Below are 18939 nucleotides of genomic sequence, written 5' to 3'. Positions count from 1 at the left end.
TCACCACTTCTCTCACCTTCACTGAAATCTGCTCCTCCCTCATCTGTACTCCCTGTCACCAGACCTCCTTAGCCATAGCCTGGGAGAATGACTTCACACTGCCCCCCACTCCACAACTATTTATAACTCTCTTCATCCTCTAAATACATCTTGAATCTACCCTTCTCCTATGTACCTCCTGCTGCTGACATTTGTATTTTCTTACCTGAATTATTTCAAAAATGTCTTCATCAATTTCCATATATTTAGTTTTATTCCTCCAAATCACTTCATATGGCTAACACACAGATCTTTCCAACATATAAATCAGATGATTATCTGTTCCCTACTGGAAATCTTTAGTTGTCCCCTATTTTGGGAATAAACAGTTCTCTGACTCTTCTGAAGTCTAGACACTTTAATCCAATTTCCCACTGGACATTTTCACTCCAGTCTTCCATAGTGACTCATACTCAATGTAACTATCCTTCCTCAGTATGTTCCTTTCTCTATGAAGAGCACCACCACCTTATCTGTGCCTATATCACATGTCTGGACAGCACCGCTGACAATCCCCAGACTTCTCTTCAACATCTGATTCATCACAAATCCTTTCGCTTTCTACCTAATACCTACCAAATATCCTAAATTCCTCCTGAATTCATCAGCTTCTTCTCAAACCTAGTACAGAGAGCTTAGCTAGCCCAGATCATCATAATCTTTTGTCTGCAACAGCCTCCTTCCACACTATAAGCAGAATGATCTTTCCAAAGTATTATTATGATTGCACTTAAAACCTTACAATAATACTCCACTGCTTTCATGGTCACATACACACAAAAATAGCTTCAATGGAGCTTACTGTCCTAGTGAAAGAAAATAAAAAATAATAAATAAACAAGATAATAATGGCAAGATTTGGGGGAGGGAAGGTGACGTTAGATTTAATCTTCAGGACCAGCCTCTTACTGAAGTGATGTTTCCATTAAGCGTGAAGTATCAGAAAGAGCTAACCTTGAAAAGGGAGACAGACTCCAATTACTTAACATCATCCCCACTGGAATGTGAGCTCCCTGATAGTAGGGCCCATGATTTAGTCATCATTCTAATGTCTACCATAGTTTTTGACACTCATAGGTTTCAAATACACATGTGCTGAGTGAAGAGGTGAATGAAGTTTACACTGAAATTTCTGGGCAGTGCAACTTTAGGCTAATTGTGTGTTCACATTTATTTTTTCATACATTTGCTGACACCATCTTGTAGGAAAATTTCTAAGCAAGCAAATTTCTAGGCAGACAGAAACAAATAGGGATTTAGACTTTAAGGAGGAACTTTTCTTTCTTTATATCCTTCTAAAATATTTCAGAACAGATTCTGCATAGCCATCTCTTACAATCAGGAGCCCAAAGTGGATATCAGAATGGATGAAGCATTTGCTAGGATAGAACAGAGTATTTTAGTCCCAACAACCATAAAAGCTGACATCAATTAGCAGGCTGGACTCCAAAACTCCATGGTTTTGGGCTTCTTGATAAGCAAAAAAAAAAAAAAATTTTAAACACAGCTTCTGGAAGGAGGTTGGAAATGTAAAAATGTAATTCCAATGTCAAATTTGACAAAAATTATTTTTATATAAATCCAAATCAATCTCAGTTACTCAGATTCATAAAGAAAAGGGTTTCAAATTATGATGGTTTATTTCTATGAAGCAGAAAAAAATTAAGGATTCTTTAAAATATATTGTATTTAACTATTGGATTTGATTCCGAAAAGGAAGATATTCAGGTTTATAACCTCTTACTAGCAAAATGAAATGTTAAAACAACAGCAGCAACAAATTTGGCAGCAAAACCTTGAATTGATGTAAAAACTTTTGTCTTTCGTTTAATCTGCTTAGTATGATTATCATTTGTTTCACTGCAGAAATACAATGTGTTTAAGTACAGAGTACTGCCTCTGACCCCACAGCAATACTGAATAATATATGATATATACAATACTTTTCTAAAATCCAGAAAGTTCTGACCCTCAAGACACATCTGGCCCCAGAGGTTTTGGATATACGATCTGTATTCTATTATAACATTCACCCCAATTCTATTATCTTGAGTTATAAAACTTTCATAATGCATGGGCTTTGAAGTACTCAGTGAAAGTAAAGCCCCAGAAACACAATTAGCATGATTTTAGCATTTGGAAGCAATATGTTCAGAGTTTCCTTTCAAATCTGATTTAAAATGTGCATTTATGCCACTATACTAATGCTTTTCCAATCAGCATAAACTTCTATAAGCTAGAGCTTCTGACCATGAACAAAATTTTATAGATAAAACCATTATACCACACCTAGACTTAATCTGGGCACTGTAATCTACAAAATAATTGCTATAGCTTCTAATTTTCCAAATGTTTCATTCTCTCATTTTATAACTCATAATTTTCTTATACTTAATATTCTTTTTCTCCCCAAAGTTTCAAGAAACAACACCTACTTGCCTGGAGCAAAGTTTCTACTCTTTATAGGGCACATATCTAGTAAGCTGCAAACCTCATTATGGAGGTTATTTTTGGTTCTCACAATCACCTGGCAGAGAAATTTTCTATTCTTCCCATCACACAATTGAGCAAACTCAGGTTCAATTTGTCCAAGGCCACAGGGCTACTAAGTGAACGAGGAGAATTTGAACCAAGGAATACCTAGCTACAAAGTTTGTTTCTTCCAAAACATCATGAAGAAAATAATTTACCCATCCTCCAATCTCATTCTCAAGTTATGCATAGCTGGAAGAAAGACTTCAGGGCTGCCTCACCCATGCTATAAATGAGTATAATTGCTTCTTTCTTCTAATGCCTATGCTAGTAATTTGACAGTATTTTATAATTCCATTAAGTGAAGATATAGCATCTGGTTTTAAAACTTTAAGCCGTATAAAATGTCAATCAATGTAATTTTGCTTTTTGTTTTATTATTTTTTAAAAGAATAAATATAAATAATTGATATTGGGCAGGGTTATCAACAGGTATATCAAAATCACATGTTTAATATTCACCCACCTTTTAGAAGTGTCATCTACATTTATTGGAAATATCATACAAGGGGAAGAAAAATGCTTACATCTCATAACAACATAGCATAAAAGGACAGAGATGAAGGTCATTAATGATTTTAATTATTTTAAGGCCCATTAAAATTAGAGAAATATCAAAGCACCCACAGTGTTAAATGTTTATTATTATAGCATTTTAGGATTCACTAGTTCATACCTTTCAATCACAGCAAGTTATTAGCAGTGAAGGGATGAACCCTCTTAAGAGGATTTTTATTTCAATGATAGGGTGTTATGGACAAGACAATCTAAGTTTAAAAAAATTAGTAGCAAGCGCTAGTTGAGTTAATCAGTTAAAGACAAACTGTGCCCTTGGGAAGCTAAATGAAAAAGCAACAGTAAAGCTTACAGAACTTAGCTCGTACAATTTGCCTTGAAGGCGGAAGATTGGTTCCCTGAAATAGCAAAGAATTATATGCTTTAGTTCAGAAAAAAAAGTTTTTAAAATAAAGTCTATTATTACCTCTTCTCCTTTCAAAACAATGGAAAAAATTCTAGAGCAGAGGTTTCAATTTGTTCAATAATTGTACCTCTGAATTAAAAAAAAGAAAACTATAAAATCATCATTGTTTTGACTTGAAAAGAAATAACAATGCAAATATTCATTATCACATAAAACATAAAAGAAACAAACTGTCAGAGTTAATGCAGTCTCTGCAGAGCGCTATTAGTTGGAGACAGCTGGTCAGCCCAAAACAGGAAAACTCAAAAGATCAGATCTTCTTAGGAATTAACATCTTCATTAACCAACATGATTTGGCGTGGCAGAGATTAAATCTTATATCCAACAGCTGCCTTCTTTATGAGCTGTCCCTTCACTGTTACCAAGCTGTGCAAATGTGTGAACTAGTCAGCAGCACCAGAAAGCTCATGCAACTACTCACCGTATTTTAACCTTGCACTGACTCACAAGTTTGATGTTAAATCAAATTTAGGGGTAATATAAGCAAGCAAAGTAGGACACAAGGAGTCAAATTTGAAAAGCAGAGCAAATAGCAGAAAAGTTATTTAAAATAAATCAATAGGGTTACCTGCATAAAATAGCCAAAACAAACAAACAAACAAAAATGCAATTCACTCCAAAAACTTTAAAAGCAAAACAAAACAAAAAGCTGCATTTCCAGCAAAATTTGCACATGATTAATTTGCGTTAAAAAAGTCAATCAAGCAATTTAGTTCAAATTCTTTGGAGCATGCATGCACTGATTCTTTTGAACAATTCCTACCTGATTTCCAATTGTGTTTTTCTTGTGAACCTGACTGCTTCTCTGCTGAGCACTGAGAAAAGCAAAGGAGAGTAGTACTGAAGAAACTTTTAAGATTTTTTTCTGAGCAAGTAACAGATACTAAAATAAATACAGGCATTTATCAACTGAGGCAGAGCTAATATAAAAAATCCAGGTCAGTTTAATTCTGGAAGCAAAACCAACTCAGTGGAACTTCTAGAACCAACCAGTTAATCACAAAATAACAATATAAAAAAATAATACACCACAGGAAGAAAAGTTGTATTGCTATGTTAATAACAGTATTTGTGATGTCCCACAGGCATATAAGATTGTTGCACTAAAAATTGATAGTTAGCACCTTTTGAGTGTATGTCATGTTCTAAGCACTTTACAGGTATTAGTGATTTTATCTAAATTTTAACTCTGTGAGGTAGTTACCAATAGTAACAGATGGAGAGACTGAGTCACAGGGAAGCTAAGTGTCTTTCCCAAAGTTACTCCGCTAACAAGTGCTAGTACAGCTTGGACCCATCTTGCCAATACTAGACTCATATGTTCTCAACTCATATGTTTTCAACTCAACATTTCCAACTGGATGTCTAATGGGCATCTCAAACTTAATCTACCAAAACTGAACTCGTGATATCCTCCCTAAATTCCTTTCTATCCACACTCTTCCACTTCTTAATTAGTGGCAATTCCACATTTCCAAGTGCTTAAGCCAAATCCTTGGTTCCTCTTTCTATTACTTCCATATCAAATCACCAAAAAATGTTATGGGTTCTACTTCTCAAAATGTATTTAAAACTCAACATCTTTTTACCACTTCCATTGCTACCACCTTGGCCTAAGCCACTATTATCTCTCACTTGCACCATTACAATCACTTACTGTTTGGTCTCTGCTTATACATGTGTCCCCATAATGTCTAGTCTCAACACAGAAGCCAGAGTGATACTTTTAAAAGGGGGTTCATGTCATTCTTTTCCTCAAAACCCTCTACTGCTATGCAACACAATTACACTCAGGGTAAAAGTCAAAACTCTTACAATGGTCTGCAAAGTCCCTGAACCCTACTCTAACCTCTTTGACTCATATCCTCCTGTTTCCCACTTTTTGCATTAAAGAGGTCCAGCCATACTGATCTCTCTTTTTTTTTTTAACCCCACCAGGCACACTCCCACCTCAAAGACTTTACACTAGCTCCTCCACCAGCCTCAAAAATACACTCCCACCATATACCTGCACGGCTCCCAACACCATCTCCTTCAAGTTTTCATTCAAATTTATCTTTTCTGTGAGACCTATCATGATGGAGTCTCATTCTCATTATGCTATTTTATTTTTCTCTATGGCATTTTTCACCTTAAAACACACTATAGAGTTTCTACTCATTTGTGTGTGTGTGTTTATTAGCTGCCTCCCTCCATTAGAATGAAAGCTCCTTGCGAGCAGGCGGTTTTGCCTGTTTCATTCACTGCTATAACCCCAGTGGCTAGAAACTACCTGGTGCATAGCTGGATTCAACAAATATCTGTTGAATGAGAAATCCAGTGAGGCTGGTATTACGACATAAGCACAGAGGAGATGACATTCCAGATACGACCCCAACATTTAACTCCGGACTTCTCATGATTAGGCACTATGTTACTCTCTCTCTCAAAAGAACAAAGGCTTTCTTTCAATGAGTCCATGAGTAAACACATATCAATGTAAGACAATACAACTCATTTTGGTTATTTTGAGAAGACTAGCAATACTGAGCCCTCTGACTAGTTGTTTAGCTGTTTATAAAAGCTGTTTCAGAGGTCAATGAAATAGTCTAAAACAGAGGAAAGGTAGGTTTAGGTCATCAGTCAACTGTTTAAAGTAGTGGGATATTATAGTTCAGTAACACATCAGAAATCAACACCACACTTAGAAGAGTTGCTCAAAATGGCAATCTTTTATAATCTCCCATGATGTATTTAAGCTGTTTCCCTTTATACGCATAAAAAAACTATATACTACATATACCTGAGGGAGGGGAAGAGGTAGGTGCTGAAAGGCCACACTGTATTTGATTACTAAAGATATTTTGTGTGCATCTTTCTTTTTCACTTTGCTAATTTCAGAATTTAGCTTTTCTCTTTCAGTTCTTATTTTTCTAGTTTTTAGTTAAATGTGTAATTTCCTTAATCACTATGAGATTCACCTCTCTCTAAGCTTCTCTTCATAATCCACATCTATATTACTCAGGTATTTGTGGTGAGGTTGTGAACGAGGTGAATGTTGGGTCTGTGGCCCACACTGATTTCTGACTGTCCACCGTACCCTGAGGCACGGAGTGTCTACTACTCTTCCTGGGGCTTCAGACCCTATGCTTTCTTTCTCCAGGATCCTCCAAGCTTTCTTCTCTCTTCTGGGAAGAAATGGGAAAACTACTACTACAACGTGACCATGCCTTCTTCATGGATATGGCCATCTCTCCCAAGCATCTACTTGTGTTTTGGAGTTCTTTAAAGGGGAACTATTTTAAAATAAATTACTGACTGGTAGTGGTAACTTCAAACTATGGCAGACTTATAGGTGTTTACTTTGGAGTAGGTGAACTAGTGGGGACCCTTGAATTATCTATGGGTCTCCTTAAAATCGTATAAAAGAAGCTGAATGTAAAGTAAAAAAAATAGATTGTGGATGACTCCTTGTGCTAACTTAGGCAAACAGTATGACCTAAATGGACCTTAGTTTCTTGGCTTTCTTGGCTATAAAGTGTGTGTATGTGTGTGTTAAGAGACAGAGAGACAGAGACAAGGATTGAGGGATTGTACTAGGCACTTCTTAAGTGCCTTTTAGATCCAAGATTCCTTGAGATGCAAAGTCACTCTCAGATGCTTATGAAATCTACCAGGAGAGATGTTCCACTGACAAAGAACATTCAGCTACTAAATAATGCATGTATAGGATCTATCACTTGTAACAATATTCAGGGGGAAAAGACATTTATTTTATAAGATACTCTCAGATATTAGGGTTAGAACAAATACTAAATTACCTTACTTTTCACCTAAAAAAAATAATCTTTTTGCAACAACTGGTCCCATGAATCCAAAGATACTGTCGTTAATGATGTATTTAGGTACTTAAGGTTACTCCGTTAAGTAACATTATAATAAAAAATAAGCTGCCTAGTTAGAAAATATCCTTTATCATAATCCTTAGGAATGCAATGATAACTGAACTGAAAGTATCTTAAAATACTTATTTAAAAAATGTGTTCACAGAAAACCATGTAAGGACTTGGAAGTTCATTTAAGTCTTTGGATATATCCTTGGTGATAGGTCTTTAACTGGTTATCTCTGCAATATTGTACAACACACCTACATATAATGCTTTAATTTGACATAAGTAAAAAATTTTAAGGTATCAATTATCTGAAAGGCACTCTGTGGAACATATAAACATAAATAAGGTATGGTCCTTGTAATGAGAGCCTACAATTTATCTAGTGTGGGTAGTGATATACATACACAAAACATAAATAACAAAGGGATAAGCTCTGAAAGAATAAATTTGTGAAGCTGCAATAGAAAGCCAATAAAAGTGCCTCTGTTTCAAACAGGGGATATAATTACCACCATATCTTATTATCTGTGTATATATTTGTTATTAATCATATAAATTCCTACTACACACAAGTCACTGTGGAAGCTTTCACCAGAACATTAAAACACATGAGAGCAAATTAGGTTAATTAGTTTAATGTTGAGACATAATGATTTTGAAAGTATACAACAAGATGTTTAAACTGTATAAAAATAAGAGCACACTGAAAGACATGCAAAGAAAAGTAATCCACTTTTACCTCAGCTCAAAAAGATGTTTTTGCATTATTTGTTTCTATCCATGTCCATGTGCATATGCAATAAAAGACTGTAATAATATAAGAATGTGCCAAGGGGTAGGTGTGACCATTTATCAAATAAATTGCGTACGGTAATTTCTCTGAATGCTCAGAGACAAAAAAGATCATTTTTGGTCTGATCTGATTTGAGATTTTCATAGAACACTTGAAGTAAAGTTTTAATAGAGGAAGAAAATCAACTGCATTCTAAGAGAATGCAGTAGCATATGCAAAGCTAGTAGGTAGAAAGATGGGGCATGTAGGGAAGCTGTACAAAAAAAAATTATTATGGCAAAAATTATAGGACCATAGACTTGGGTTTGTAAATGACCTTAAAAGCCACCTAGTACAATAACTCTATGTTAGGGCCAATTATGGAGAATTTGGTCATTACACTGAAGGCAGCAGAAAGTATTTAAAATTTCTGAGCCAGAAAGTAGCATGATCAAAGAAGTGTTTTATTAAATAATACTTCCCTGAAATAGGCAGTATCGACTCTGAACCAGGGAAGACAGGAAGCAGCCAGCCTTAACTCCTCCCTATGACTGTTGGAATCCTGCCCAGCCTTCAAAATCAAAGCCAGAACCATTTCTGGATTATGCGTTCTCAGAACCTCCAGTTATCTCTCCTTCCCACGAACTCCACAAGCTCTGGGTCTGTGCCTGTATTCTATAAACAGGACTATGTTATAGGCAGGTCTCTAATTCCCCTCCAACAAGGTCTGCTCCCTGATGGCCAATGGTGTGTTGCATTAATTAGTATCTCACCTCTCTCACCACTTGCATGGTTTACAGTAATTTCTTAAGAAATTTTGTGGAAAATATTTTGATACCAAGGTTATTGGACAGCAAGGAGATCAAAGCAGCAAATCCTAAAGGAAATCAACCCTAAATATTCATTGGAAGGACTGATGTTGAAGCTGAAATTCCTATACTTTGGCCACCTGATGCAAAGCACCAACTCATTGGAAAAGACCCTGATGCTGTGAAGATTGAAGGCAGGAGGAGAAGGAGATGGCAGAGGATGAGATGGTTGGATGGCATCACCAACTCAATGGACTCAATGAGTTTGAGCGAACTCCAGGAGATTGTGAAGGACAGGGAAGCTTGGCATGCTGCAGTCCACAGAGTTGCAGAGTTGGACATGACTGAGTGACTGAACAACAACCAGAGTTATTTACAACCAGATTCTTAATGTTCCTCTGCAATAGGAAATTTAAACAATTTGAAGATGTGTGCCATAGGCATGTGCTGCAGCAAGAGTATGGTACATTTAGGAATCCAAAGGCAGCCAGTCTGGCTAGAACACAGAGTTAGGGGATGGGCTAGAGAGGAATAGTAACAATAGAATAGACTGAAGAGACAAGCAAAAAAAAAAAAAAAAAAAGACATTTTCTATAGGGCCTTGGAAACCACACTAACAAGTTTAGACTTTATTCTGAAAGTAACATGAATCCCAGAAGGAATAAGAAAGAACATGACAACGGGCAAAAAGACTGTTGTAATAACCCAATCAAAAGAAGACTAACTTTAGTCATTGCAATAGTTATGGGAAGAAATAGACCAATTTAAAAAATGCTATAGGGTAGAATCATATGGACTTGGTTAACACAGAAGGAAATAAGGATGAGGGAAACAAAGAGTAAAGAAAGACACTCAGGTTTCTGATTGAGCAACTGGGAGTTACCGGAACAATGGAGGAAAAGTGAATTATATAAAATGATGAGTTTTTTGGGGGAATACTGAGTTGAGGCTTCCATAGGATATACAGGTAGAAATGCCCAGGATGTAGTGAAATATGGTAACAGTCCAAGAAAAGTTCTGGAATGGAGATCTAGATTTAGAAGAATCAGATAAAGCTGGTAACTGAAACCACTGCAGTGGGTAACATAGACAGGGACAGGGCAATGAGTGAGAAAGGGGTCTACAGGAGAATACTGATAAAAGCAGTTTTTAAGCCTTGATCAGAGTATAAAGAGTTCCAAAACAAAAATGAGAAGGAATGGCTAGAGCATAAAAAGGAAAGTCAGGGGACAATGGAGGGCTATTGAAGCAAGAAGATTTTAAACAGTTGCTGAGAGTCCCAGGAATGCAACCTATCGTAAGTAGGCTTGGCGCCATCCAATCAGAAGCCAAAGGAAGAAGAAAACTACATGATATTTACTGTCCTTGAGGGATCTTTAGTGAAGTCTCAGGCTATTATGCAAGAAAACCCTACAGAAATTGGGGGCCTATAAAAGAAAGAAAACTTACCTCCTAAGACTCATTTTAAAGATGAAAAAGTTTAAAATAACAGATTTGAAAATGAAAGAGAAAAGTGCAAGTCCACTTATTTTTAAATAGTGCTTGAAACACTGGAATTTGTATCTTCTTTAAATAGATAATGACATTAATAACATTCTTGAAGTTGCTCAGTCATATGTTTCTACCTGATAACAGTCCTAGTGAGCGACCAAGCATTAAATTCCTAAATTGGCAAAGGAATCAAAAGAAGGATCTTGCTATAATCTAATACCTAAGTTTTAATTCTATAAGAGAAAGAACACTCTCATATAAGAATAGGAACTAGAGACATCATAATAATGGAGTAAGATTATCTATTAGGGACACAGAAAAAAATATAAAGGGAAAGATCACAATGGTTCTGGAATTTGGTGCCAAGGTTCACATATACTTCCTTTTGTAAAATGGTAACAGAGGCATTCCATGGGGTCAGGAAAGAGATATAATGAATGTTACCACCCATAGAATTTTCATGGTGCTCACATAACAAGAACTGAAATTTGCACACTATCATTTCAACTGTGAGAAAACAGGTGGAGAGACCTACTCAGCAGATTGAAAAACAGACCTCAGTCTGCTGCTTGTGGCATAGAGATATTATTCTAACGGTCTGTATCTGGAGCCCGTTTTTCTTAAACCACTGGACTGCATAAATCTTAGTAACTCAGAAGGCAAACTGTGCCCATGAAAAAGGAGAAGAGCAGAAGAATTTGAAAGTTCACTCCCCAAGGCATTCAGCTAACAACTTTGCTTTCTATTCAGACAACAGGATTACTGAGAAAGAGAGGAAGTGAATAAAGGAAAAATTAGAATAGCTCATTCTCTTAAATAACAAAAACTAATTATGTTGTATTAAGAAAAATAGAATGTAGGGTTTTTTGTTTTTTGTTTTTTTTTCCCAACCGGGAAGAATGACAGATTAAAATCCTTAAGTCATGAGGAAAATTAATGTTTCCTTCTGGAATACTAAACTTGTAGGTTCAGAAACTACATTACGACTGAAAAATCAAGCCTTCAGAAATCAGGAAATTCCAAAGTATGTCTACAGCAGTGCTTACTTGGACGTGTTACACATGGTACATATTTTACGGTCCATGTTTAACAAATAGCTGGGAGATGAAAAAAAAAGTTCCATATATTCAACATGGCAGAATAAATTCTATAGCAGAAAGAAGAATTGAAATGTCCTGAACACGACTCTGAGACTTAATTGTCCGTTAATCCAGTTTTAGCAATTTGTTTTCCTTTTTATTTTTTTTTTTGTTAATTTTTAGAACAAAAAGTCATCCCAGTTGGAAAAAAAAACTGCATGTGTAAAATACTCTGGACATCACCATCCTATAAATCTTGAGGGGTGGTCCTCCTCTTTTGGCAAATCTCTAAAAATCTCATGAAATTAATGTTTGTTTTCCTCAACTCCAGACGTTAATTTTCTATCTTCAGAACTTAAAAATACTTACATTATTGTCTTCAAATATGGCTTGACTTTTCTTCCTTCATGGAAACAGCATTCCTGCCAACTTTAAAATTTATAGCTACAACCATATTTTTTTAATTTTTAAAAGCACACACACACAAAAATACCATAATCCCTCAAAGTGATTTTGAAATGAACATTTCTTCATCGTCATAATTATCCCATGTCACACTGAAATGTACTCCAACTTGGCATTCAAAAGGAAAGAACATTTACCTCTGAGTCCCAGTGCAAAATATTACATTTGGAGATAACATCAGCAACTAAAAAATCTTTTAGTGGCAATCATAATCCAGTCATTAAAATGTCATGATGAAGTAAAATTGTGCATCTTGTAGAACAAAATCCCTCCATGTGCATATATATGTGTATAAATGTGTATGTATGGCACTTTCCCAATTTTACAGACTACACCACAGTTTTCAAAAGTACTTTCACATAATTTCTGACAATCCTGAAAGGTATATAACACAGGGATTTTTTTTTTTTATTATTCCATTTGATAGAGCAATAAACTGAGATACAGAGAGGCTAAGTGACTTGCCAAAACCCAAACCTTATCAGCAGCAAATCCTGGAAAAAGAATTCAGACCACTGACTCCCAGACTAGCCCTTCAAACAGAAGTTTAGGTGTTCAGTTTAAAGTAGATGAGAAATGTGCATTGTTGGGTTTCTAAAGCAGTTTGAACAATGCTTCGTTTTAGTCCCCCAATATCATAAAAGTTCATAATCTATCTCATTGCTGGAAAAATGGGGCTGTTAACTGGATTAGAGAGAGACTGCATCAAAAGTCTGTGCTTGAAGTATTTTCATTTGCAAAATTACATACCTTTGAAAACCTAATATAATAATTTAGTTCAACAGCTTCTGAGGTAGAAAATATTAAAATTTACTGGAGAATATAAACTCTGAACATTTATCTTTAAAAATAAGTACTAGAGGGGAAAACACTTCAAGGGGAACATAGGGGTGAAATTTAAATTGTGCTGGTTACAAAAATGTGTTCAAAATTTGAATCTTTCCAAACTGGTTATGATTTTTTTCTATCTCTTGTCCTTAAGTTGCGATAACCACCACAGAACAGCACTGCGATATCCTTTTCACTTTTAAGTTATGGTGTCGAGTTTATATCTACATCTGCTACATTTTTATAAGAAGCCAACTGGCATTTGTAACCAATAAAAAATCAACATGAAAGGCAGCATTCCTGTTATTTCGAATGACTCAAGGATTTCTTTTTCTTTGAAATTCCTCAAAGAAGCAAGTGAGAATGTGTCAGTTTAAATTTTTACATGCATTTCTCTGTATTTTTCAATTATTAAGCAACCTCTAAAAGACAATTTTTTTTCTTTTGCTCTTATTCCCCACCACCACTGAAGCAATTAGAGTAGAGCCTGGGCATAGGCCACAAGGAGTTCACTGACTATGCAGAAAATCACGTAGAAAGTCTTGGGTCCCCATTCCGGGCCTAGGGACAAGAAGGCACATCAGAGTCTAGGTTTCTTCCCACTGGTCATTTTGCAGAAGGAAATGAGCAATTCAGACGGTGAGAGCTAGAAGGGCTAGAAGACAAGGGAGCAGGTCTGTGTGATATGTCTGTAGAATAAATACCTATTTAGAAGCTGGAGTGGACAGTTGTCCAAAGGAACACATTAATCACTGTGTTCTAACAACTTTACACTAAGTCACAGACAGAAAACAGTTTTAAAAAACTTGCTTGATGGACATGAGTTTGAGTAAACTCTGGGAGTTGGTGATGGACAGGGAGGCCTGGAGTACTGCGATTCATGGGGTTGCAAAGAGTCAGACACGACTGAGTGATTGAACTGAAATGAATTGAATTGAATGTACCAAAAACAAAAATTAGTGTACCAGACACTAGTAATAACTACACTACTGGTTAGGCCAAGTCTACAATGAGACAATTTTCTGTTGAATAATTGTGCCCTTCCTTTCTAAAACATGTCTATAAATTCCTTAGGCCATAGTTTAGTTTAGATCACATGACCTAAATATCTGTTTCCTCAAAGTCAAATGTAAAACTAGGTCAGTCTAGCTTTACATTTTCTTGCGTTTTATTTTTTCATTTGTCCCTGTTCTTGAATACACAGTACAAGTAACAGTACATAGGTCTCTTTGTTTTTTATATAAATTATATTTTATATAAAGTTGGAATCACTCACATGCCATTAGCATATTTTAGAGTTGGAATCAAAATTCTTTGAAAGCAATTAGAAAACTGATTCCACTGAAGTGCAGAAAAAAATGGTAAATTTAGGGTCTTGAAAATGTCACACAATAACCAGCCAACCTTGAATAATTAAGAAAAATGTTTACCTGACAATATCTGTGAATACAGCAATAGAATATTGGCATATAATGCAGTACATGTATAATAGAATGGCAATAAATAGACAAGCTTATATAAAGTATACAGACAAGAGAACATTCATCCAAAAAACAGAGTCGGACACGACTGAAGTGACTTAGCAGCAGCAGCAGCAACAGCAAGTTCACAAAAGGCAGTTTTAAAAAATAAGCCTCTATATTCTGATTTGTGTGTGTGTGTGTGTGTGTGTGTGTGTGTGTGTGTGTGTGTATGCTATGTTGCTCAGTCATGTCCAACTCTTTGCGACCCCATGGACTGTAGCCTGCCAGGCTCCTCTGTCCACAGGATTTTCCTGGCAAGAATACTGGAGTAGATTGCCATTTCCTCCTCCAGGGGATCTTCCCAACCCAGGAATCAAACCTGCATCTCCTGAGTCTCCTGCAATGGCAGACAGATTTTTTACCACTGAGCTACCTTGCAAGTCCCATATTCTGACTTCAGTTCAGTTCAGTTCAGTGGCTCAGTCGTGTCCAACTCTTTGCAGATGTCCAAATAGCATGTATATTGTGAACCATGCTTGATATTTCAAATTTATGTGAGAAATTATTCCCAAACTGATTTTAAATGTGCATCTGTTACTGCTTATCTATGGGGGCTCAAGTACAAACTGCAGATCATCATCCAAAAACAAGGAGTATCGGAGCTACATATGATTTCACATGCTGCGCAATAAAGAAGTCAGCTCCGTTAGCCAGAGAACAAGACCCCAAGGCCATGAGGCTCGGACCTCCTCAGTAGGTTGACTCAGAGTTAATCCTGACACAGAATGTACTCTTGAAAGATGATAAGGTTGTAGGAGAAATTCATAATGTATATTTGAGACAAACCAGCAGGAGAAACGTACATGACAATCAAGGATTTTCACGTACTTTGCAAAGCCAATGAAATCTTCATGGTTGGTGTTGATGTAGGAGACTTGGATGTCGATCAACAGCAGCACCTATAAGTCAAAGAAAATCACTTTAGTAAAAACCCATCTTAAATATTCTCAAACACTAAATTCAGTAATTGTCTACAAATTATCTTTATTCAATTTTAAAAGGATGTTTTGGTTAGAATGAAAAGTGGCATTAATTTTTTTCATTACACTCTCATAATTTTTACTCTAAATTCAAAAACAAAAACTCTATGTGAAACATCTGAGTCACACTTGAAGACAACAGCATTATAGTTTATAGGCATGTACTCTTTGCCAGTTTAACACAGAACCTAGAATTATTCTATGCCCCTAAAATGTAGGCATAACATTCAAAAGGACATATGTATAAAAAGACACATGGCAAAAAGGCTACAAGGAGCTGCTCAGAGCACTCTGTTCCTGCAGACACTACACATTAGCCACAGAATAGCAACATCATCTCTTGTTTCTCCTCTCCTCTCCTAACTCTTTAAGCTCCCTCTAGGCGAGCAGGAGAAGTATCCTATCAACCAACTCAAAAAGGCAATATCCAAATAAATAGAAAACCTCCTTAAGATCAATAGGCTTCACTGAAGGTGATTTCTGAGTGCATCAAAGCACCATGATAACAGTTCACTGGCAAAGTCTATGTAATGCTCCCCAGTAGGTGCTTCATCAGGATAGCCTTCTCTGATCCTTGCCCAAGACCTGGTTGGATCATGCTATTTACTCTCATATAATCTATATATCATGGCTATATTTTTATTTATTATACCCTATACTCTTCTTTGAGCTGTTTACCACAAATGTGATTATTTATTTATATTTTGTTTGATGTTTTGCTTCCCTCCAAGACAGTCAGCTCCATGGAGGCAGAGATTATACTTATCTTGTTCATCACTTATCTGCAGAATCTAGCATGATACACATAACACATGCCTGATAAATAGTTTTGGCTGTAAATTCCATAACTCTCTACCAGCCTTGAAGAACAGTTTACTTTAAAGGGAGCAATTTATTCCCATATAGTTAATACCTGGCCAAGTATTTTTGTTTCTCACTCATTACCCAATGCTCTGGTCTCTGCTTTTATGGCTAATTTCAGTTGGTCATCTGACCAAATATTATGGTGAACCCCAAGGGCCCTACCAAAAAAGAGTAAATGAATCACCCCAAACCATCCCCACTACCAACATAAAGTTTATACCCAGGTACTATTGGGTCAACAATATCATACTTGTATGAAAATTTTCATAGCATCATATAGTTTTGTTTCTTCTCTTAATGAAGAAAACTGAAGAGTTAGGAGGGGTGATAGTTATGAGATTATCTGTGACACTGCCACTATTCTCCCTACAATAAAGCCAGATTCTATTAAATTTTATACCCCCAAATCCATTTGCCAGGAGTCTGGATCAATAAACCATAATATTTAAGCACAAATAAATTGTCACCATAAACAGAAAAATATCTACATAATTCTCAGTATCGCCAAAGGCTGTCATGAGTATCTTGGCCGTTCATGCACATTCACTTGGATTGCAGCACAGGGGAAAAGTGGAAGAAAAATCGCAACTATGGCTATTCTCATTCATATTCCTGGAAACTGGGAGTCTGTGTTCATCCTAGGAAAAGAGCCAGGTCGCATGTGGGGGATGGAAAGGAAAATAGGACATTTTTTTCTCCTTCTTTTCACTCTCTCAGAGTTTCTCACTGCCTTTCTCACCCACAGCTATTGAATATTTAGTTGAAGAAAAGTAAAACCACTCCTGGTAGCAGTAATCACCCACAAAGTCAGTCATTTCAACATGCATTTAGATGTATGGGAGCACCTGGAATAACAGGCACACATAGAAGTTCCAAAAAACCCTCTGTTTCAGAAAAAAGTTCACAGATAGATTTATGGTTTTTCATAATTTTAATTCTCAAGAATTTTTCCCCAAGAAGTTTCCAGAGCAGAAGTTGGTAATAATTCCATTTTTTGAGAAAACTGCAAGAATACCTCGGAGCAGTTCTCGTACAGAGGCCTAAGGAAATGGCTCACTCTCTGACCAATATGGCCTTAAGCAGCATAAAGTTCAGAACTCAAATGTGAAATCTATGCAAACTGACATGTTCACATTACCAAAAACATGAACGTTTTTTCTACGCCACAGATGTCTTTATTACTTGTAGCAAACACCAGCTTCTTCAGGTGGTTAACTGTCAGACCAGGCCACGTGGGACAGTCACTTAGAAGGGAGATGCTCACTCCCTCCCTTAACTCTACTTGGGGAATGAATTAATCACTCCATCAAAGGTAGATGGGAGAAAGTCTATCTAAAAATTAGGGGAAAAAATGATTTCTCATGTCTACTGTGTGTCATAGCTCTTTAGGAATAACAACAAGAACAACTTAATGAAGAACTAAGAACCTTATCTGGATTACTTTATTTCATGTTCACAAAATGCCTATGAGTTAACTACCATTATTATTCACTTCCAGATGAGGAGACTCAACTGCAAATAACTTGTTCATTTACACAGAAAGTAAAATGATAGAGCTTGGATTCGAACTCAGGCAGTCTGAACCCAGAGCCCACAGTCTTCATGACAATAAGTTTGTCATTTCAGTACAACAAATCTCTGAAACATGAAACATCAAGAAGTTAACAACTGATTTAGATATAAACACAAAAGATAATTAAGATAATAATTGTACTACTTTTTCCTTGGTATTTTTTTTTACATTGGATCCCTAAGAGTTAAGTAAAATGTATTATCATTTGAATTGCATTGAATAAATACAAATTAAAATGGTTATCTTATTTACTTAAGGTCAGGAGTACAGCTGATACCAGAATTTGTTTCTCGGTCCAACAGTAGGCGTGACATCAGGTATGCAGGGGAACTCCTGGTCTAGGGTCGTATATCCTGAGGACCCAGGCTAGTTTTTACTGACTCATGAGTTAATATTGAATTGTTTATCTCCACTAAGTCACAAAGCCTATTTCTTCAACTTTTGATCTAGGCATGTTGCATATCTCTCTCTCCCCATGGTTTGTGTCTACCTCTCTCTTCTATTCTGCCTTCCTCCTTTTATCCAGTTCTTTCTCTCCTCCTTTCCAACTCACTCCAGAACCACAAAATCCCAGAATTCTAACTTGCAGAGGACTTCAGAGATCATATTGACCAGCATTTCAACATTATACATGAGAAAACAACAGTCCCAAGAAGTGATTTGCTCAAGAACATGTTATTCTCTGGTGAACACATGCCTAGAGGCCAGTGTCCTCTCCACACTGTCACACTTGCAGCTGTGTCCTGGAATTGAAGAGCATCTGAAAACCTTTTTGCTTCCCTTTATAAAATGTTATAAGTAACTAAGAAAACATTTACCTAAATTTAAGAAGCTTCTATTATTTTCATGTAGTACTTTTTTAATGAATTATCCTCACCTGAAAATAATCTTTCATTCATAGAGCTAGCCAAGATTCAAAGACAATTTCAAGGTCACTCTTTACCAACCATATGTATAAATAGTTACAAAACAGAAATGCTTAAAACATTATATCCTTAATGTTTTAAATTATTTAAATATTTAAATAATTATTTTAAATTTTTATAACTAATTTAAATATCCTTAAACATTTTTATTTTTTTAGTCATAGGTTCCATGGATAAGCTGATGAATAGCTTTATCCAGTCTCT

The 18939-nt window shown here is 36.1% G+C and overlaps 1 protein-coding gene across 12 annotated transcripts in view; it reads right to left on the bottom strand.

Annotated features, from left to right (window-relative positions):
* Positions 1 to 18939, bottom strand: part of DNM3 (dynamin 3) — a 643632-nt gene that overhangs the window by 347568 nt on the left and 277125 nt on the right. For 8 of the 12 annotated variants that reach the window (XM_061382632.1, XM_061382633.1, XM_061382635.1 and 5 more), the window contains exons 12-14: positions 15221 to 15291; positions 4317 to 4368; positions 3456 to 3485 (exon numbers count right to left, since the gene is read on the bottom strand). In XM_061382632.1, the coding sequence (XP_061238616.1) occupies positions 3456 to 3485; positions 4317 to 4368; positions 15221 to 15291 (153 nt within the window). Of the gene's footprint in view, positions 1 to 3455; positions 3486 to 4316; positions 4369 to 15195; positions 15292 to 18939 lie in introns of all 12 variants that reach the window. The other 4 variants (XM_061382628.1, XM_061382631.1, XM_061382637.1 and 1 more) reach the window with 2 other exon arrangements.

This window comes from Bos javanicus, chromosome 16, assembly GCF_032452875.1.
Source record: "Bos javanicus breed banteng chromosome 16, ARS-OSU_banteng_1.0, whole genome shotgun sequence".
Taxonomy (NCBI): domain Eukaryota; kingdom Metazoa; phylum Chordata; class Mammalia; order Artiodactyla; family Bovidae; genus Bos; species Bos javanicus.
This window is presented reverse-complemented; position numbering and strand designations above follow the sequence as displayed.